The sequence below is a fragment of the Ursus americanus genome, chromosome 12, assembly GCF_024610735.1.
Source record: "Ursus americanus isolate L20-20 chromosome 12, mUrsAme1.1.p, whole genome shotgun sequence".
Lineage (NCBI taxonomy): Eukaryota > Metazoa > Chordata > Mammalia > Carnivora > Ursidae > Ursus > Ursus americanus.
The window spans coordinates 45,939,538-45,960,028 of NC_142138.1; the positions used below are offsets into that span (position 1 = coordinate 45,939,538).

Below are 20,491 nucleotides of genomic sequence, written 5' to 3' on the forward strand. Positions count from 1 at the left end.
GCAAAAGGGAGGGCTTGTTCCAGGCCAAGTGGCTTTCCCGGAGGGGGAGAGCAGGGGGTCTTATCATGCAGATTACCTCAGCCTTGTGGTGCTAATTGAAAAATTCCTAACTGCCTGGTTAAGACTATATTGGGGGGGGGGGGTTGAAAAAGCAATGAGTTTGGAAACTTGGTCAAAGTGACACCATTTTGGGCCTGTGGTTTTCTTTTTAACAATTACCCCATTTTGATCAGACTCTCCGAGTAACTGAGAGACGTGATCAGAATGTAAGGCGTTAGTGCCAGGCTCAGCTACTGCTCTGACGTTCTTGCGGGTTTTGTTGTTCCGTTGTGCTGTATCCATAGGTCATGACATTTTCGCTTAACCTCTGTGATATTCACAGGTCAGGTTTCAGACTTACATTAAGTGGGTCATTGTCATTGTTCCTTAGACATTCCAGTCTTAGGGAGATCATTTGCTTTGTGGACAGTGGCTACGATCCTGGATGTAAAGCTTTTGAGAGAATAGGGTGCCCCAGGGAGATTATTATGATTACTGTAAACAGGATAAATCCCAGTATTTGGGGTGCACTTTAGAGCCATACCCTCAAGACTCTGTAGAAGGAGTCACCTTTAAGCCAAGAGCTTCATTCTGTGATTCTATGTAATTGAGGTTCAATTTCCCCAGAAGGTGTTAATCCAGGCACAGCCCCTGGTGTTGGCCACAGCAGACACACCTCCTTGCTCAGGTACAAGAGAACCAAGGACTGTTCTGATAACAAGGACAACTTTGGCTAGAGAGTCTAAGGAAATGTGTTGGGCTGCTATTGTTTTAACAGCAGATTTTGCAGTAATTTTGTGAATTAAGGAAAAGTTTTCAATCATAGCCTCATTTACATTTACCCCTAACCAGGGAAATCAGGATCTGCCAGGAGTGAATCCTGAATCCTGAAACCCTCCTTGGTAGGTCAATGTAAATTAACTCAAAATGGAAATTAAGGGGAGTCAACCAGTCAAAAGTCTTGTTTTATTTACAGTTAGATTTTCTCCTAGCCTGAAATGAGAGGTTACCCCCACTTAGCAATGACCAGGGAGATACGGATGAAGGTGTTATCTTTCCAGGCCAGCGCCCGAGTAAAGGAAAGGAAAAGAAGGAAGGGGGGTTTTCCGTTTACAGTACGAAGTCTGAATCTGGTGTCTCAAACAGAGGTCAGCTCCGTCTCCTCCTCCTCAATTCAATTTATCCAGTGTGTGCGCAGGACCAATGTCAGGTGGAGCCTTTGTTAGCTGTGAGATGTGTCCTCAAGGCTCTGTGTCTTTTAGTCTCACAGCTGTGTCAGTGGTCAGGAGCACTTGGTGAGTCCCTTCCCACCGGGCTCAAGAGCTGTTTTTTAACAATGATGTTTCCAAAACACCCAGTCACCAGGTGCCAGACTGGGACCAACAGGAGCCTCTGCACTTGGGGGTCAGGGAAAGCATGTGTAACCTGTTGATGGTAGGCTTTAGCGTAAGGCTTTAAAGACTTGCGGTAGCTGGTCATACTAGCACGAGACAGGAGCAGTAGAAAGTTGTTTTCTGAGAGAATTCCACAACATTTGCAAAGTTTTGTTAAGGTTTTTATGATTTGCTCAGTGCAGTGGGTGCTTTGATCACTGGAGATCAGGGAAGATATACACCCAGTGGGAAACATATTTTCTAACAATTTCTTTGCTTTTGTGGGGACGTCAGCCTTACAGCAGGAAAAAGCTTCAGCCCATCTGGGAAACACACCTACAGCAGCAAGAACATACTGATAGCCCAGTCTTTAAAATTGCAAATTTATGAATACATTTCAAAAGTTCTAGAAGCATGTGCCTTTTGAAATTTTCCCATATAGCATTAACATATACAAATTTTTATTTGTATAAAATTTTATTTGTAACATATACAAATATTTTTTTAAAGATTTTATTTATTTGACAGAGGCAGCGAGAGAGGGAACTACAAATATCTTTTAATTTCTCTGTGATGAGAAGCTAAAAGTAGATAAACCTATATTTAGCGATTAATGTATTATTTGGTCTTATTTGGAAATGATCGAGGTATTTAATGAATTTAACTTAACTCATCATTTAACCTAACTCAGCAAAACTTTAAGGTTTTAGATTACAAAAAAGAAAAAATTTGAGAAAGCTACTTAAGTAGGCATAAATATTGCTGAAAAGCTCATTTATAAACGTCTATCTTGATTACTTCTATTTACTTGTCCTTAATTATGTTAGATTACCTACAAAAACTTCATTAAACATTAGGCCAAGTCAGGCATTAAGCTTTTTTTTTTTAAGATTATTTATTTATTTATTTGACAAAGATAGAGACAGCCAGCGAGAGAGGGAACACAAGCAGGGGGAGTGGGAGAGGAAGAAGCAGGCTCCCAGCGGAGGAGCCTGATGTGGGGCTCGATCCCATAACGCCGGGATCACGCCCTGAGCCAAAGGCAGACGCTTAACCGCTGTGTCACCCAGGTGCCCCTAAGCTATTTTTTTTGACAGATCTTACAAGCATTCACATGAATTTATTAGGCTAGTAAACTCAGGTAGAATAAAAGTTTTATATTGAATCTTGATGTCTGTTTTAATTAAACCATCAGTCTGAAATTTGCTTTCATATCAAATATTTTTCCAGATCACATGAACTTGAAAAACATTTGAGTGTCTAGTTTCTATCTTTCTGAGAGTTTTAGAATGGCCAAACCTAACAAGCATTTGCCTTCAAGCCATATAAATAGAGCTCTTTCACAGGTTAATTTCAGCAATACCGTCTGGGGGTATAAAATCCCATAGAACTACAACATATGCATGCATGCATTCAGCCACTCATCGCCAGCAACAAAACCCAAAGGTGGAGAGACCGGGGTGGAGAAACAGGAAGGGATTTCTTTCAGTGAGACCCACACCGGGTCGGCAGTGGATTAGGGTCCCAAAGTCGGTCTCCAAAGTGCTGAAAATACTTCCTGGTTTTATATAAGGAAAATGTAGGACAAAGGTCGTTGGGTCGGTGCAGGTGGTCAGTAAAGGTCAAGCCAGTCACTGTTTGGGGGTCAGTCACGTGGGGTCTTGCAGGCTCCTGGCAGTCCTTATTGCTTGAGGGGTAGTTTCATTCCCACGTGGCCTGTCTTGCCTGCAGGGTCTTTTGCCTGAGTTAAGAGATAAAGTGGAAAGACCTTAATCTGTTAGAAAATACAGACTGACGTCAAGAGAGGAGGCAGTTGAAGTCCTGTTTCATTTGACACACATTCAGAGACACAGAAAACTTACACCTTCTAATTTAAAATGACCTGCCATGAAAAAGTTACAAAATTTACTAGCTATAGAAGTTGGATCTGAGGTTGTTTTTCCGGTAGATGGAGTAAGTTAAGCTGAACTGTCTAGATGACTAATGCTTTTAAAAATATATTTGTAGGGTGCCTGGATGGCTCAGTCGGTTAAGCATCCACCATTGGCTGGGGGTATGACCCCGGGGATTCCCGGGGTCCTGGGATCAAGTCCCACTTCCGGCTTCTTGCTCAGCGGGGAGTCTGCTTCTCCCTCTGCCTGCCACTCCCCCCAGCTTGTTCTCTCTCTCTCTCTCTAATAAATAAAATCTTAAAGTATATATATACATTTGTGAAGAAGACACTGAAGAGAAGTTATTTGTCCTTGGCAAGTCAAGTTCCAAATGACCTTTTCATACCCCCTTTTTTCTTGATAAGAAAACGAGATGGGCTGCAAAAGCCCCCTGAGAACACCAGACAGAGCGCTGAACACGCACATTGTAAGCGCACAGGAAAAACCCACAAGCGCCTCTTAGTATGACTTCCGTCCCCTTAAAGCCAGAAGGTTTACACTTAGCAGCGTTTTGAGATAAACGGGAGGTTTGGGGATTGGTAAGAAGGACTGGCCGTCTTTGAATTGTTTCTGGAACCGCACCTCTGGTCAAAACCAGGACAGATTGTAAAACCAGGACAGCCGAGTTCAACCCCACGGAGAACGGGGTTGCCACCTGACTGATCTCAAAGGACTGACACACCCATCCACCTGCGGGAGTAGCTTTCCTCGGGGTACCTTTAGCTTGGAGAAGAACTAAAAAAAAAAAAAAGTCTTCTCAGGCTCTGAATATCAGCTTTCAATTTGACCAAATTCCTGATTCTAGAGTTAAGTCCATTCAGATACCTTGTCAGGTTCCAGCCAGGACAAACAGTGGCTATTTGGGGCAGTATTAACCTTATAGACCCAAGTGGCATCCTGGAAGAGAGTTAGTAAAAGACAGCATCTTCACAAGCTCTAGAGTCCCTGTCAAAGATAGCGAGGAGAGGAAGGACAGCCTGCACGTGCCCAGACCCAAAGAAAGCCCAGCCTCGTTCTCAAGACCCAAAAGGAGACGATCGAGAAGGAAATAGTTATTCCCAGGACAGAAAGAATCAATAACCCATGGGTCTATACGTGGAAAGGAAGAGAAATGTGAATTTTTATGCCCCTACTCTCTGGGTTCAGAAGGTAATCTGTTTATAAGAAGTCGTGCGGCTCCTCCGGGGGCTTAGGAGATGCTTTAACTATGGCCCTTAGTTCGACCTTTGACCAAGGGCTGAGAGACACCTGGGCAGGGTTTCCAGTAGCCTGGAAGGGTCTTATTTCAAAAGGTCACTGTTAACAGTCTCTTCAGAACAGAAAGGCGGTTGCATCGCTCAGTAGGCTCACTAGCCTGAGTGCTTGAATCAAGAAGGTGGGGAGCGGGGAGAGTTACGCATTCTTAGAGACTAGCGTTAGGTTCCTCTCGTCTCTTTTCATTACCTTTTTGTAATGAATCTTCCAATGAAACTCTTTTGGAATTTGGAAACCCGTTGAAGGCTCCTGCACGCCAGTTAAAACAGGTACCCCATCCTGTTTCACTTGCTTTCAAGTGCACTTCTTAAATGAATGATCTCATCTGATTAGAATGTTCCCCATAATGGCCATTGCAATTCCATGTTATTTTTGGTAAAACTTTTTATCTCGCTGGACACCTGCAAGTTCCGGGACTGTGGTTCTTAGACATAAAATAAGCGGGAGCACAGCGCCGGAACATGGCACGCTCAGCCCTCTGGAGGCAAAGGATCCCATTAGGGCTTTGGGTTCCCCAAAGCCGAACTAAAACCTCCGAGGGACTTGCTGCTGGGTTGGGGATTGTGTTTTACTGCATGCCTCATTGCACACAAGTTTTCTTGAGGTTGGCAGGTGACCTAGTGTTCCGAGACTAAGCACCCTAAGGCAGGAGACTGAGTTAGATGGCAAGCGCTCTAACAGCTCTTAAGTGCCCCTCCCGTGCCCACCCAATTTTTGCAGTGTTTTGACCTCCAAGATCCCCACGGTCAGTGGCCTTTAGTGACATAAAACAAGACAAATGTGTATCTCAACAAACCAGCAGCCACCAAAACATGGCGCTGCGGACTGGCCAAGAGAAGGCCGTGCGTGCCACCAGCAATCCCCGGTGTGGACTAAACCAGCAGACTCCGTTCAGGGAGACCGTGGGCAGGAGCTGAGAAGGGATTCCAGTGCGGAACCCTAGACTGAACCAAGGGCTGAGGACTGGTGCTCTGTTCGAGCCAGACAGATGTGTCCACCCTGGACTGGAAAGCCAGTTAGACCAGTAGCTCGAACACGAAGAGCACAGCTGAAACGGGGAGGAACCCACCAAATGGCCCTTGAAAATGGGGAGAAAAACCGTGAACTCAGAAGTCCTCACAGGGCACCGCAGTTGTGTTTCTCTTCCCCAAGTGCTGTCAGAAGTTAGCTTCGGATCCCTACGCTGCCGCCAAATCTTAAAAAACAATTCCACCTAGTCAATGTGAAGATCTCCTTGGCTTTATTTAATGATTCATGAATCAGCACCCCACCCAGCAAGTAGAGGGGAGCTCTGGGGAGTTGTACAAATGGAAGGTGTTTATAGGAAAGAATGCAGGGCAAGAAAGTTATTAGCCGAAGGGAAGGATTGTTCCAGGCAAGGTGGCTTCCCCTTATAAGAAGAGCAGCTATCTTGCAGTTTCTGTCCTCTTCTTGCAGCAGGCTCATTGGCACCCATCAGAAAATTTCTCTGACTGGTTAAGATTACATTTCTGGGAAAGGTTGAAATTATATTAGGTATTAAGCCCCAGTTTGGGGACTCATTTGGGGCCTGTGGTTTCCTAGTAACAGCAATATTGGAATGAAGATAAACACATAGATAAATGGCTCAGAATAGAGGGCCCAGAAATAGAACTACGTGTACATGGTCAGTTGTTTTTTGTTTTGTTTTGTTTTGTTTTGTTTTTGAGAGAGAAACTCTCGAGGACTCGAGAGCAGGGTGGGGAGGGATAGAGAGAGAGAGAGAGAGAGAGAGGGAGAATCTCAAACAGGCTCCATGCTGAGTGCAGAGCTAGTGTCACCACCCTAAGATCATGACCTGAGCTGAGATCTAGAGTTGGACTCTTAACTGACTGAGCCACTCAGGCACCCCCATGGTCAATTGATTTTTAATGAAAGTACCAAGGTAATTTCATCGGGTAAAAGAAGTCTTTTCAACAAATGGTGCTGAAATAAGTGGAAAGACATAGGGAAAAAGTGACTCTTGGTCATTTTGTACCAGGACTCTTCCCTCGTACCACATACAGAAAGTAATTGGAAGGGGCACCTGGGTGGCTCAGTCAGTTAAATGTCTGCCTTTGGCTCAGGTCATGATCCCAGAGTCCTGGGATCCAGCCCCGTATCAGGCTCCCTGCTCAGCAGGGAATCTGCTTCTCCCCCTGCCTCTGCCTCTCCCCCAGCCTTGTGCTCTCTCTCACTCATTCTCTCTCTCAAATAAATAAAATCTTAAAAAAAAAAAAAAAGCAATTGGAGATAGATCCAAGATCTAAACATAGAGCTAGGGGCGCCTGGGTGGCTCAGTTGTTGGGCGTCTGCCTTTGGCTCAGGGCGTGATCCTGGAGTCCTGGGATCGAGCCCCTCATTGGGCTCCTCCGCTGGGAGCCTGCTTCTTCCTCTCCCACTCCCCCTGCTTGTGTTCCCTCTCTCGCTGGCTGTCTCTCTCTCTCTCAAATGAATAAATAAAATCTTTTTAAAAAAATTAAAAAAAAATAAACATAGAGCTAAAACTATACAGCTTCTAGAAGAAAACTTTGGGCAGATTTCTTTGAGAAGACACTATACATAAAAGGGGAAAAAAGGATACACTGGATTTCATCAAAATTTAAAACTTCATCTAAAGACACCACTAAGAAAATGTAAAAAAAAAAAAAAACCACCACAACAGATTGGAAGAAAATATTGACAATACGTATATATGACAAATGCTTAAAATCCAGAATGTATAAGGAATTCCTTTCAATCAGGGTCTGCGATCTTTTTCTGTAAAGGATCAGATAGTAAATATTTTAGGCTCTGTGGACGGTAGAATCTCAGTGGCAACTGCTTAACTCAGTCTAGAGCAGAAGCAGCCGCAGAAAATAGATCAACAAATGGGCCACGCTGTGTTCCAGTAAAGCTTCTGATACCAGCGCAAGTGGTGGGTCTAATCTTGCTGACCCCCTGCTTCAACTCAGTAACAAAAAGACAAGCAGCGCAGTAAAAGCGGGCAAGAGACTTGAACGGACACTCTCAAAGGAAGGGCTACAGACGGCCACTATGAACATGAAAGGATAGTTAACACACAACGTCAGCCAACAGGAAAATGCAGATTAAAGCCACAGGGAGATATCACTGTGCTCTTACTGGCAGGGCTAGTAATTTAAAAATGAACACCACCAAGTGCTAGTGAGAGTGCGGGACAACTAGAGCTCTCACACTCTGCTAGTGGGAACGTAAATGGTGTGGCCACTTCGGGAAAAGTTTCGTGTTTCCTATAAAGCTGAGCATACATTTACCATACAGCCCAGCAATTCCACTTTTAGGTATTTACTCAAAAGAACTGAAAATGTGCCTCAATAAAAAGACATATATAGATTTCGATAGCAGCTTTATTTTTAATAGCCCCAAACTGGAAACAACTTGGATGGCAAGCAATAGAAGAGCAAATGGCGCTATAGTCATACAGGGGGCTAGCGCTCAACAAATAAAAGGAATAATCTAGTAAAAAAAAAAAATGATCTAATACATCACTGCTGAGAGGAGAAAGCTGGACACAAAAGAGTAAACGGAGGGGCGCCTGGGTGGCACAGCGGTTGAGCGCCTGCCTTTGGCTCAGGGCGTGATCCCGGCGTTGTGGGATCGAGCCCCACATCAGGCTCTTCCGCTATGAGCCTGCTTCTTCCTCTCCCATTCCCCCTGCTTGTGTTCCCTCTCTCGCTGGCTGTCTCTATCTCTGTCAAATAAATAAATAAAATCTTTAAAAAAAAAAAAGTAAATGGGAATATACAAGAGTCAAAGTAGTTTATAAGGGTGACTGGGTGGCTCAGTACGTTAAGCATCTGCCTTTGGCTCGAGTCATGATCCCAGGGTCCTGGGATCGAGCCCCGCATCGGGCTCCCTGCTCAGTGGGGAGCCTGCTTCTCCCTCTGCCTTTGCCTGCCACTCCCCCTGCTTGTGCGCACGCGTTCTCTCTCTCTCTCTCACACAAATAAATAAAATCTTTTTTATTTTTTTATTATTTTTTTAAAGATTTTATTTATTTATGTGACAGAGAGACAGCCAGCGAGAGAGGGAACACAACAGGGGAGTGGGATAGGAAGAAGCAGGCTCCCAGCGGAGGAGCCCGATGCGGGACTCGATCCCGGAACGCCGGGATCACACCCTGAGCCGAAGGCAGACGCTTAATGCCTGCACTACCCAGGCGCCCCAATAAAATCTTTTTTAAAAAAAGTAGTTTATAGTTCTAGAAATCAGATTAATAGTGCCTATATGGGTTGGAGATTGATCAGAAGGGGGCTTGAGGGCACTTTCTGGAATGATAGAAATGGTCTATACCTTGAAAGGGATGGTGGTTACATGAACATCTATATTTGTCAAAGGTCCCTAATTGTTTAAGATCTGTACGTTTCACTCTATATAAATTTTACTTCAGTAAGAATAAAAGGAATCCCTTATATTCTGATCTGGACAGAGTGGCAAGGTGTTTTAATTTAAATAAGAAAACAGGCTATAGAGCAGTATGCTGTATACTACATTTTGCATTAAAAGGAGGATATATACTAAGTGTAATTTAGGGGTTTATATACATACAAGTGTGCGTGTGTATATATATCGATATTTGCGTAACTGTTATATCAAACCTAGCCTATAGGGTGTAGTCAGAAAGCAACTTTATTTTTGTGTGGAATTTTTTTTTAGATTTTTTTTTTATTATTAAAGTATCACATATAGTTCCATTAGCTTCAGGTATACAGCTGACCCAGCCATTCCGTACATTACTCAGCGCTCACCCTGAGAAGTGCAGCTACTGTCTATCACCAAACAGAGTTATTCCAATATTCCCAACTGTATCCCCTAGGCTGTTATTTTCATCCCTGTGACTTATTTATTTTATAACTGGGTTTTTGTACCTCTTGATCCCCTTATCCATTTCACTCTCCCCCTACCCACCTGCCCTCTGACAACCATCAGTTTGTTTTCTGTATTTATGAGTCTCTTTTTGGTTTGTTCCTTTGTTCATTTTTTTGTTTTTTAGATTTCACATAGAAGTGAAATCCTACGGTATTTGTCTTTCTCTGACTTATTTCACTTAGCGTAATACCCTCTAGGTCCATCCATGTCGTCACAGCTGGCAAGATGTCATTCTTTCTATGCCGAGTAATTGTCCGTTGTTTAGCTGTACCACCTCTTCTTTATCCGTCTGTGGATGGACACAGGCTGCTTCCATACCTTGGCTGTTGTAAATAATGCTGCAAAAACATAGAGGGGTATATATCTTTTCAAATTAGCATTTTTGTTTTTGGGGGAGTAAACACCCAGTAGTGGAATTACTGGATAATATGGCAATTTAAAATTTTGTGAGGAACCTCCATACTGTTTCTCACAGTGGCTGCATCTATTTCCATCCCCACCAACAGGGCACGAGGGTTCTTTTTTCTCCACATCCTCGCCCACACGTGTTATTTCTTGTCTTTTGATTCTGGCCGTTCTGACAGGGGTGAGGTACTAGTTCGCCGTGATTTTGGTTTGTGTTTCCCTGATGCTGAGTGATGTTGAGCATCTTTTCCTGTGTCTTGTGCCATCTGTATGTCTTCTTTGGAAAACTCTCTGTTCAGGTCTTCTGCCCATTTTTAATTGGATTATTTGATTTTTTGGTGTTCTTTATATATTTTGGATACTACCCCCCCTATCAGATACATTATTTGCAAATACCTTATCCCAGTCAGTAGGTTGCCTTCTTGTTTTGATGATGGTTTCCTTCGCTGTGCAGAAGCTTTTTAATTTGATGTAGTCCCAGTACTTGATGTTTGCTTTTGTTTCCCTTACTGAGGAGACATATCTAGAAAATGTTGCTAAGGCCAATGTCAGAGGAATTACTGCCTATGTTTTCTTTCAGCAGTTTTATGATTTCGTGTCTCACCTTTAGGTCTTTAATCCGTTTTGGTTTATTTTTGTGTGTGGTCTTAGAAAGTGGTCCAGTTTCATTCTGCTGCATGTAGCTGTTTGGTTTTCCCAGCACCACTGACTGAGAGACTGTCTTTTCTCTGTTATATATTCTGCCCTCTTTCGTCATAGATTAATAACCATAAAAGCGTGGATTTATTTCTGGGTTCTCTGCTCTGTTCTCTTGATCCATGTGCCTGTTTTCGTGCCAGTACCATACTGTTTGGATTACCACACGTTTGCAGTATATCTTGAAATCTAGGATTGTGATACCTCCAGCTTTGTTCTTCTTTCTCAAGATCGCTATGGCTTATTCAGGGTCTTTTGTGGCTCTATACACACTTTAGGATTATTTGTTCTAGTTCTATGAAAACTGCTATTGGTATTTTGATAGGGATCGCACTGAATCTATAGATTGCTTTGGGTAGTATGGACATTTTAACAATATTAATTCTTCCAGTCCATGAGCATGGAATATCTTTCCTTTTGTGTTGTCTTCAATTTCTTTCATCAATATTTTATAGTTTTCAAAGATTAGACCTTTCACCTCCTTGGTTAATTTTTAGGTTTTGGGGGTTTTTTTTGGTGAAGTTTTATTTTGTTTTTATTATTTTTTTTTTTAATTTTATTTATTTATTTGACAGACAGCCAGTGAGAGAGGGAACACAAGCAGGGGGAGTGGGAGAGGAAGAAGCAGGCCTCCCACTGAGCAGGGAGCCTGATGCGAGGCTCAATCCCAGGACCCTGGGATCAGGCCCTGAGCCAAAGGCAGACGCTTAACGACTGAGCCACCCAGGCGCCCCTTTGGTGGAGTTTTAAATGAGATTATTTTCATAATTTCTCTTTCTCTGTTTTCTACTTTCTTTCTGTCTCTTTAAGTTTATTCAGTGGGACTAGTTTTTTCTCTGTCCCTGAATGAAAACACGGTTCCTGAGACTGCTCTGGTTACTTTTAAGTAGTAATTACTCAGTCACTTTAAATTGTAAGGGATACTTTCCCTTCAGTAATTAAAATGTTCAGCCCAATATAATAGACTTCAGACTTGACTGACAGTTGAAACTTCTCCCTCCCCCAGCTTGGGCCAGCAGCAGATGGGAAGGCTTTGGTCAGGGAAGGGGGCTGCAGTCCTCTCTCTCCTCCTCCTCACCTCTTCCTCTCACAGTCTACTAAAACAGGCTTCTGACTCTCAGCGTTGGCACAGCAAAAGGGAAGAGGCATAAGAGGGAACAGGAGCAATTTTTTGGACCGATACTAGTACCAGTTTTCTGGGTTTGGGAGATGTTCCAGTCAGCTTTCTCCCATGGACACGTTTTGGGTTCGTTGGAGACTTCCCACCACTCTGACTCTCTCAGGGGCAGTGTTCTTCATGTGGTCAAATGCATCTCTGCTCTGGCTGGTCATTTGCTAAGTCTTCCCTGGTCCTGGGACATTATGCAGCCACTTACAGCTTCTTTCTGCTAAGGGCCCCACAATTTTCCATGTAGCTGTCTTGGACACCAAGGACACTAGCCTCTACTTCTCAGGGCTCAGACCTTAACCCATGGGGTCATCTAAGCCCTCTGAGTTTTCTAGGAAACGCTTCTCATCTGACTTAGGAGTGGTATCTCTCACCCTCTTTCCCTTGGGGACAGGAGTGGATTCACATGAAAATTCTCTCTCTCAAAAAATAAAAACAAAGCAAACAAATGAAAAGCTATTTAGGGTTTCTCTTTTACATGATTCAATGTACTATCAATACCTGTACATAGCCAACTTTATCCAAATAAAAAATAAAATCAAGGTATCAAGAATGTAGACTATGACAGATGAATTTAACTTAATACAAATATATGACGTAACCTCACTGAAGAGGGAAGAGAGGAAAGGAGCTGACCTAAGTAACTTTGGAAAACAGTTTTGTGACTAACTGCTGTGAACTAAGGACAAAAATAACTGTATATAAGCACCATGCTCTAGTTAGTAAGTTTGTTTCTCACAGGGGTACTAGTTAGCATTCTGATCATAAGAGGACCTAGGATCAGTAACACGCCAGTAGCAATGAACATACCTAGTACCCAGATACTAGTGTCTAAATACCATTTTCCAAGGGCTCCTTGGAGAAATGACCGATTTTAGGGCTTGGATAAGGAAAATACGACATAAGGGTGGTATAATCTTGTGGAACCAGAAAGTGAAATTAGCCAGGAGCCAGCCTGAAAGACCTCCTAGTGGCCAAAGCTGGAATGATTTGAGCAATAGAATAAATAATGTCATACTAGATTATAACCTAACAAATAAAGTAAATATCCATGATTGAATAAATAAATGGTGGGAGGGCACAGAGGGATAAATCTTTACATAAGACTCCCAAATAATGTACGTGGATACTTCCCACTTAATTTCCCTCCCCTTGAGTGGGCTGGGTTTAGTGACTCACTCCCAGAGAATCTAGAAAAATAGTAACATGACAGGGGAGAAACCTGACAGATACCAACCACCTTAGCCAAGTGACCGAGGTGGACTTCACCAGTGATGTCATGTTGCTATCACGTTCCCCAGTATGATTCTGTGGGCAGAGCACTTCACCTCTGTGGTGTTCTTCCCCAAAGCCGTAACTGCAGTCTAGTTATGAGAAAACACGAGGGATGGTTTACCAAATACCTGCCTGACCGTGAATCTTCAGAAGTGTCAAGGTCATGGGAAACAAAGAAAACCTAAGCAGTTGTCATGGACCAAAGGAGACATGACGACTACATGCAGCGTGGCATCCTGGATTGTATTCTGGAAGAGAAAAAAAAAAGCACCTTAGTGAAAAGTGGTAAAATCCAGCTAAAGACTATAGTTTAGTTAATAGTGCAGTACCAATGCTAATTTCTTAATTTTCACAAATGTACTGTGGTTATGTTATATAAGGTGTTAGGGGAAGGTGAGTGAGGTAGACACAGGAATTCTCCGTAACATCTTTGCAAGTTTTCTGTAACTTGAAAATTACTCCAAAATTAGGAATTTATTTTCTAAAATGTTTTAATCTCCAACTCCCAACCCTTTTACACCCTCAGTGTGGGTGGAGGGGTTTAAAAATAACCAGTTTTCTAACCTTTTTTTTTCTGGCAAGCCCAGCATGGTGGGGTCTGGTATCTCATTTTGAAGTATAATTTCTATTATCTTTGAGCTTCAGCTGTGAACTTCCATTTAAATTTCCTATTACATTCACATGTTTTTAAAAGTCTCTAGAATGGGGCACGTGGGTGGTTCGGTCGGTTGAGTGTCTGCCTTCAGCTCAGGTCAGGATCCGAAGGTCCTGGGATCGAGCCCCGCATCAGGTTCCCTGCTCAGCATGGAGTCTGCTTCTCCCTCTGCCTGCTGCTCCCCGTGCTTGTGCTCTCTCATTCTCTCTCTGTCAAATAAATAAAATCTTAAAAAAAAAAAAAAGTCTCTAAAATGATATGTAGAGGGGCGCCTGGCTGGCTCAGTAGGTAGAGCATGTGACTCTTAATCTCGGGGTTGTGAGTTTGAGCCCCATGTCGGGCATGAAGTTTACTTAAAAAAAAAAAGATAGGGGCTTCTGGGTGGCTCAGTCAGTTAAGTGGCCGACTTTTGATTTCAGCTCAGGTCATGATCTCAGGGTCCTGGGATCGAGCCCTGTGTCGGGCTCCATGCTCAGCAGGGAGCCTGCTTAAGGATTCTCTCCTCTCTCTCTCTTTCCCCCTCTCCCTCTCCTCCATCCCTTCCCTTCTCACTCACACGTGCACGCTGTCTCTCTAAAATAAGTAAATCTTAAAAAAGAGAAAAAATAGAGTGATATACTAGAAACCAAAACAGGGGCTGCCTGAGAAGACGTGTATTTTTCCTCAAAGAGAAAGAAACGGCCGTTTCTCACTACTTATTTATTCCATTGTACCTTTTAGAATTGGAGCCATGTGAATGTATTACACCTTCAAATATTTTAATTTGGGAAAAGCTGCTTATTTGTCTTACCCTCCTCTTGAATCACTCTTCAGTGACTCAGGAACTCTTTCTGTGATGTCGTGACTTCCGGAGAAAGAGCCTTCCTTATGTTCTATGCTGTGTTCATTGAACGTTCAGAGCCATCCTTTTCCTCACGACAATGTAATACTGTTTGCATTTGGGTCTCCCATGCTTCATCCTCACACGTTTCCAAAAGTACTTGGTTTTTAGCAATTTGGCAGATAATTTGGCACTTCTTGGGTTGGAATGATTTCCACTGTTGGGACCCAAGGAAGGAAAGAAAGGCAGGACCCTGTGCAGGGGCTTGTGGCCTCATTAAGAGTCATTAGGATGAACATCCCTGGGCATTTTTAAAATTTCAGGACGAGGCCCCCAAATGTCAGCCTTTTCACCCGCCGAAGGCAGTTATCAACCACAGCTTTATCTGTACGTTCGTCACTCGCAAGTACCCGTGCTGTTCAGAGCAAGCCTCTCCAGCCTTCTCCGCCTCGTTCAGGGCAGTAGAATAAAGCTGGTCGTTCCGTGGACACAGCTTCCGACCGGACCAGCCCTCGTGTCTAACAGTTCCTTAAAGCCATGCAGCTCTTGTGTGGAAGTTGGTAGTTTGTGTCTAAGAAGGGCCGAGACAGGAGAGTCAGACATGTCGCCTCCAAGTGTAGATTTCTGGTTCCCTGGGTCCCCGTCATCATTCCCCACCCGGAGCATCCGCTGATCATCGCCTGGCTTTCTAAAGTGTGCTTTGCAAACAGGATGCTGGGCTGCTTTTTATTACTGCAGATCTTACGTTTTCGTGGTTGTTGAGAATTTTAAATAAACATATTTTTTTTAAGTCAAGTAATTAAATAAACATCTTCGCCATTCGTTCTTTCCTTTTTAGCAAGTCTTTCCCCTTGTTCAACCGCTGCGTCCCTCAAACGCCTGAGTGCTATTCCATGTTTGCATCTGTTTTGATAAATGATGTCGACATCCTCCGTCGAATTCTAAGTGGAATAATGTCAGGAAGAGACAAAATCCTCGGCCTGTGTCTCTTCGCATTCGGTAATGTTCGGTTAATTTTCTTACAGTGACTATGCCAAAGTTTCTACGCTTACACTGTTGTACAGTGAAATTAGCCTCTTGACCTAAAGATAAAAACTTCACATATTTTCTTCATAGATATTTTCCGTGTTTTAGGTTCAGGTGGGAGGATGGACAATAGAACGAGGGCAACACCGGCTGGCTCTCTGCCAAGGGGCCTCACTGAGTGTGGGTTGCCTTAATATAGGGGCCAGGTCCCAGAGCCTGGTCCTCAGCGTGAGGATGAAAGCAGATTGCCAGTTTGCGACTTGGCCATGAAAAGTACAACTGGCAGGGGAACCAGAAATGCGTGTCTTCTGGCCAGAATGCCCTCTCCTCATAGGCAGGCCAGGTCAGAAGGCTGCTGTGTGAGCAGGAGAAAGGGGCACGCGCATCCGTGCGAAATAGCATCAGACAGAAATGGCCTGATGTAGTCAGCGGCCTGCTTTGGGTTGTAGGCAGGTCAAGACCACCAGCCAGGACATGCCTCTTCTGGGCATTTCTGGAAGTGGCTACCCCCATTCCTGACCCTTTAACTTCCTGTTTGCTATCTTCCAACTTGATGAGCCCCTTTAAGAGTCAACTTTGTCTTTGAACAAGTTAACACACTCTGCCGTTGTGGGCAATAGTAATGGCCTGCGATCTATCCCCTTCTCCAGTGGCTGCTCCCCAACCTTTTGGTTGAAAGAAATTCTTTGGGGGCACCTGGGTGGCACAGCGGTTAAGCGTTTGCCTTCAGCTCAGGGCCTGATCCCGGCGTTATGGGCTCGAGCCCCACATCAGGCTCCTCCGCTAGGAGCCTGCTTCTTCCTCTCCCACTCCCCCTGCTTGTGTTCCCTCTCTCGCTGGCTGTCTCTATCTCTGTCAAATAAATAAATAAAATCTTGAAGGAAGGAAGGAAGGAAGAAAGAAAGGAAGAAGGAGAAGGAAGGAAGGAAGGAAGAAATTAATTAATTCTTTGGTCAGCCATGATTTTGCCAGTTTACAAATTGAGTTTTCCATAATTTCATTACCAAAGGGTTACTAATTCCTGAATGCTTGGGGATGCCTAACTCATCACTGTTATGTAACTTCCGATTTCTTATGACCCAAAAGTGCCAAGCCTTGTGCTTACTCTTCACTCATTAAAACCTCATCAGAATCCTGTCACCGTTTGTAGGAGGGGAAACTGAGGCTTAGAGAGGTTAAGTGACTTGGCCAAAGTCATTCGGTGACTAGAATAGGGGGCAGAGCTGAGACTTAACCCAGGTGTGTTCTGATCCCCAAACCCACATTCTTAACCAGTACACCAAAATATCTATATGTAATCCTGATTTCTTGTTTAGAAAAAAAATAAGATAGTATATATAAATTCCCTGAAATGCTTAACATAATAAATTCATAAGCTTAAAACCCCAAGTACTGGACAATAATATACAGATTTTTTACATATACAGCTTACCGAAAAATTAGAACCTTAAATTGTTCATTTCTAAAGGCACTAATGTTTCATATTTAATAAGAATACCTGAGAACATTTAAAGTTAAAACTTTACATAAGGCCAATAAGACAAAAGAGTTAAGTATGGTAAAAAAAAAAACAAAAACATTTGGACTTAAAAAAAACATTTTGTGGGGTGTCTGGGTGGCTCAGTCACTTAAGCATTTGACTTAGGCTCAGGTCATGATCTGGGATTGGGCTCCAGGCTCAGAGGGGAGTCTGCTTGTCCTTCTCCCTCTCCCTCTGCCCCTTCCCCTGCTCATGCTCTCTCTCTCTCTCTTGCTCTCTCAAATAAATAAACTCTTAAAAAATTTTTTTGGGGTATTTGGGAATAAGACCTGATTAACAAAAAAAAATTTTTTTTTTAATTCAAGAAGAATGCTAGGGCTTCAGAAACTGGCTGACTGTAGCAGACTGAAGTTGTATACACTTCATACACCCTGGGTGTGTCTTGTAATTTTGTATAGTAGATATCTAAGATGTTTAGAGATGGAAGGAACTCCTCAGCCCTCCCTCTTCTGGGAGTCAGGACAGCCCTGCCATCATCACCCTCACACCGGGAGAGTGCTGTCGAGGTTTCTATGTGCTGCTTAATTTTTCAGCCTTGTCTCTGGGCATGACGTTCACCTTCCGATTCATCACGACCCTCCTGGTTCACATTTTCATCGCACTGATTGTTTCCGGACTGTTGTGTAAGTATTTCTACTTGATGGATTTCTTTTTGATTAAACGAAAAGCCTTTCCATTAAGTATGAAACGTAAAAGTTAGCATTCTTGAGCTAAATGGGTTTCAGAGAGTCTCTCATTCAACCCTGGCATTTCGCATACGAGAAAATTCAGAGCCAGAGAGGACAAAGGGACTTGCTTGTGTCGCACGGATCACAGCAAAGTTGATGTCAGTCTGCGGTCTCTGCTACACCCTGCTGCCGTGGCGATAGGCCTGCCAGTCCAGCAGTCCTCGTGGCCATACCATCAACGGACAACTCCAAGGCTTGTTGGAAAGAATGCCTGCTTTTAAAGAATGTCTTCTGAACTTTCACATCAGCCATTGATACGTAGGTCCCCACAGTTGTCGTGCAAAGGCTCCCACCTGTCTAAAAAGATTCAGGCCCTGAGCTGGGACAGGGTCCCTAAGACCCTCCCCTGTGCCCACTGGTTCCCCTTTTGTCACCGGAATGTGGGTCCATCCAGGGGTTGTCAGGAAAGGGGGTCTGAGAGGTAGGGGCATGCAGGAAGTTCCAGGCAGCAGCTATGTACCCGCTGGCATGGGGTACTTGAACTTTTAATAATTGGTATGACTGTAGGGTTTCATTCCCCTGAATAATCAGCTCTGCCCTCGGCAGCTTAGAGCCCCACGGCTCACAGGTGCACGGCGTGCCATGCTGGAGGACAGGCACAGCAGCTTGTGATGGACCCGTTCCCGCCCAGGACAAGTAGAGACCAACGTGACCGTCCTTTAGTCACCGTGGTGGTGTTGGAGGTGGCAGATCGTGCTTAAACGGAGGGCATTTGCCATGTCAGGCTATCCGCCCAGACTTGCGAGTGCCACACTGACATCCCGGGTCCCGCAGGGGTTGGCACCAGTGGAGCTCATTGGGCAGTTCTAGACTTTGGACTTCAGTGCTATTCCCCTCACTGCCCTGTCCATGCACTTTCTGCCGTGCTCACACCCATGCCCCGTCTGCAGGCGGGGCTGACAGGACACACCTGTGTTCTGGAATAGCCTCCCTGTGCCTCCCAAAGACAAGCCACTGTGGGTCCGGGCGGTCCTTGGGGAGGCTACCCTGGCTCTGGCTAGCCCCTCCAGAGGGTCGGTTGTGACACATAAAGCCCCGAGTCTGTGGGGCCCACTGCCCGAGCCAGGCCACCCGTGTGTGTCCACATGCTGGGGGTTGTGGGGGGGTTGGTTACCCCATGCGTATGTGCTGAGTTGCCCTGGTGTTTTGCTTTCCAGTTGTCTGTGGTGTCTTATGGTGGCTGTATTACGACTATACCCATGACCTCAGCATAGAATTGGACACAGAAAGGGAAAATATGAAGTGTTTGCTGGGGTTTGCTATTGTATCTACGGTAATCACGGTAAGAAACGCCCTTCAGCAGGAGGTCTAGTAGCCTGCTAGAATTCTGAAATCTGAATAACTGGATTTTAACCAAAAACAACTAGAATTTGGGTGTCTTTTTTTTAACCTTAGAGTATGCATACATAATAGTATGGTGAATGTACATACATGTTTAGTGTGTGCTCTTTTTTTATTTGCAATACCCACATAGGAATAAATCAAAACCTTCAAAAAAACAAAACAAAAACAAGAAAAAAGGCCTTACCTTCTTCCCAAGTCATTTCTGCCAGCTCCCAGGGGCTCATTTGTTACTCGTGCTGATTCATTTTCCTTGAACACAGTAGAACCATTTTTACCCCCAAGTGGCCGTCAGGTGGACACTGTGGGGGCGGGGGGTGCAGACTCACGACAGTTCCTGTTTCCTGTTTGTGAGGAGCCTCCCCCTTCCAGCCAGGGAGGCTCTGCCCCCTCCAGGGTGTGGCAGCTCCCACTGCCCTTGAGCACAGAGAACCCTTTATTTCCAAACCCGCTGGCCACGGGGTGATTCTGGTGTTCAGAGGACCGCCACCTCCCCTGTAAATACCCTAGTTGAAAACTGGCAAACAATGTTGAGACCTCAGATACCGGTTGTAGCGGGAGGAGGGAGCTTGGAAAATCATCCAGGTCACTCCACAGGGGGCACTGAAAGCCCTAGAATCACAAGGCCTGGAGGGGGCTGGGGCTGATTTAGGTGACATGCCGTCCTTGCTGGCGTGTTGCTTGCTCCCGCTTGTGGGTGGGCGACAGCTAGGGTTTGCAAAGCCCTTAATTCCTCCACCAAAAGCAGACTGTCTCACCGAGCCGGCTCTCTGCTAAGGAGAGCCTTCCCATAGCTGTAGTCTCCACATTTCCCCCTTTCTAATCAGGTTTCAGGTTTGTGTTCTTCACATGGAATGTGTTTCAGGGAGCAAGTGTGACTAAGGAAAGTTCCTGATTTGTCCTGCCCCGGGTAGGGACCAGGCCCAGTGCTGCTCCAGGACCTGTGAGGAGGCTGGAGGAGAAGGGACCCCCTGCACCCCAGGTGGACGCTGGAGCTGTTGAGTTGAGGGTTGGGGAGCCCGCCTTCTCCCTGAGCCCTCCACAGGGCTTCCTTTGTCTCCACACACTGAACCTTTAATGGCCACCCAAATTCTAGAGTCAGGGGTGACTTCTCCTCTTCATTGAGCTTAAGGTTAGCGAGAGGGAAGGCTGTGAGGGCAGAGAGGCTGTTCTGACCTGCGTCTGTGAGGACTGTTCAGGGGCTGGGACAGAGGGTAGAAGCAAACCACAGCTTACATAGCAATTCACGTGGTACGTTTGTCACCGGTACTTACTGAGTTCCTGCCAAGGGCTGGTTACTGGGTGGGCATGTCCTCACAAGAGCCCTAGGTTGTTTGTGGCCATTTACTGAGC

At 44.7% G+C, this 20,491-nt stretch overlaps 1 protein-coding gene and 1 long non-coding RNA gene across 4 annotated transcripts in view; one reads left to right on the forward strand and one right to left on the reverse strand.

Annotated features, from left to right (window-relative positions):
• The window catches only part of SLC44A3 (solute carrier family 44 member 3), a 95,459-nt gene that overhangs the window by 14,793 nt on the left and 60,175 nt on the right, over window positions 1-20,491 (forward strand). For all 3 annotated transcript variants that reach the window (XM_045801735.2, XM_087866112.1, XM_045801736.2), the window contains exons 6-8: window positions 15,342-15,502; window positions 17,603-17,692; window positions 18,955-19,079. In XM_045801735.2, the coding sequence (XP_045657691.1) occupies window positions 15,342-15,502; window positions 17,603-17,692; window positions 18,955-19,079 (376 nt within the window). The remainder of the gene's footprint in view (window positions 1-15,341; window positions 15,503-17,602; window positions 17,693-18,954; window positions 19,080-20,491) is intronic.
• Window positions 2,289-19,464, reverse strand: LOC123795190 (uncharacterized). The gene is made up of 3 exons (XR_006780388.2): window positions 19,326-19,464; window positions 13,157-13,276; window positions 2,289-3,153 (listed from the first exon to the last, which is right to left on the reverse strand). It is a non-coding gene; the product is annotated as an uncharacterized LOC123795190 (long non-coding RNA).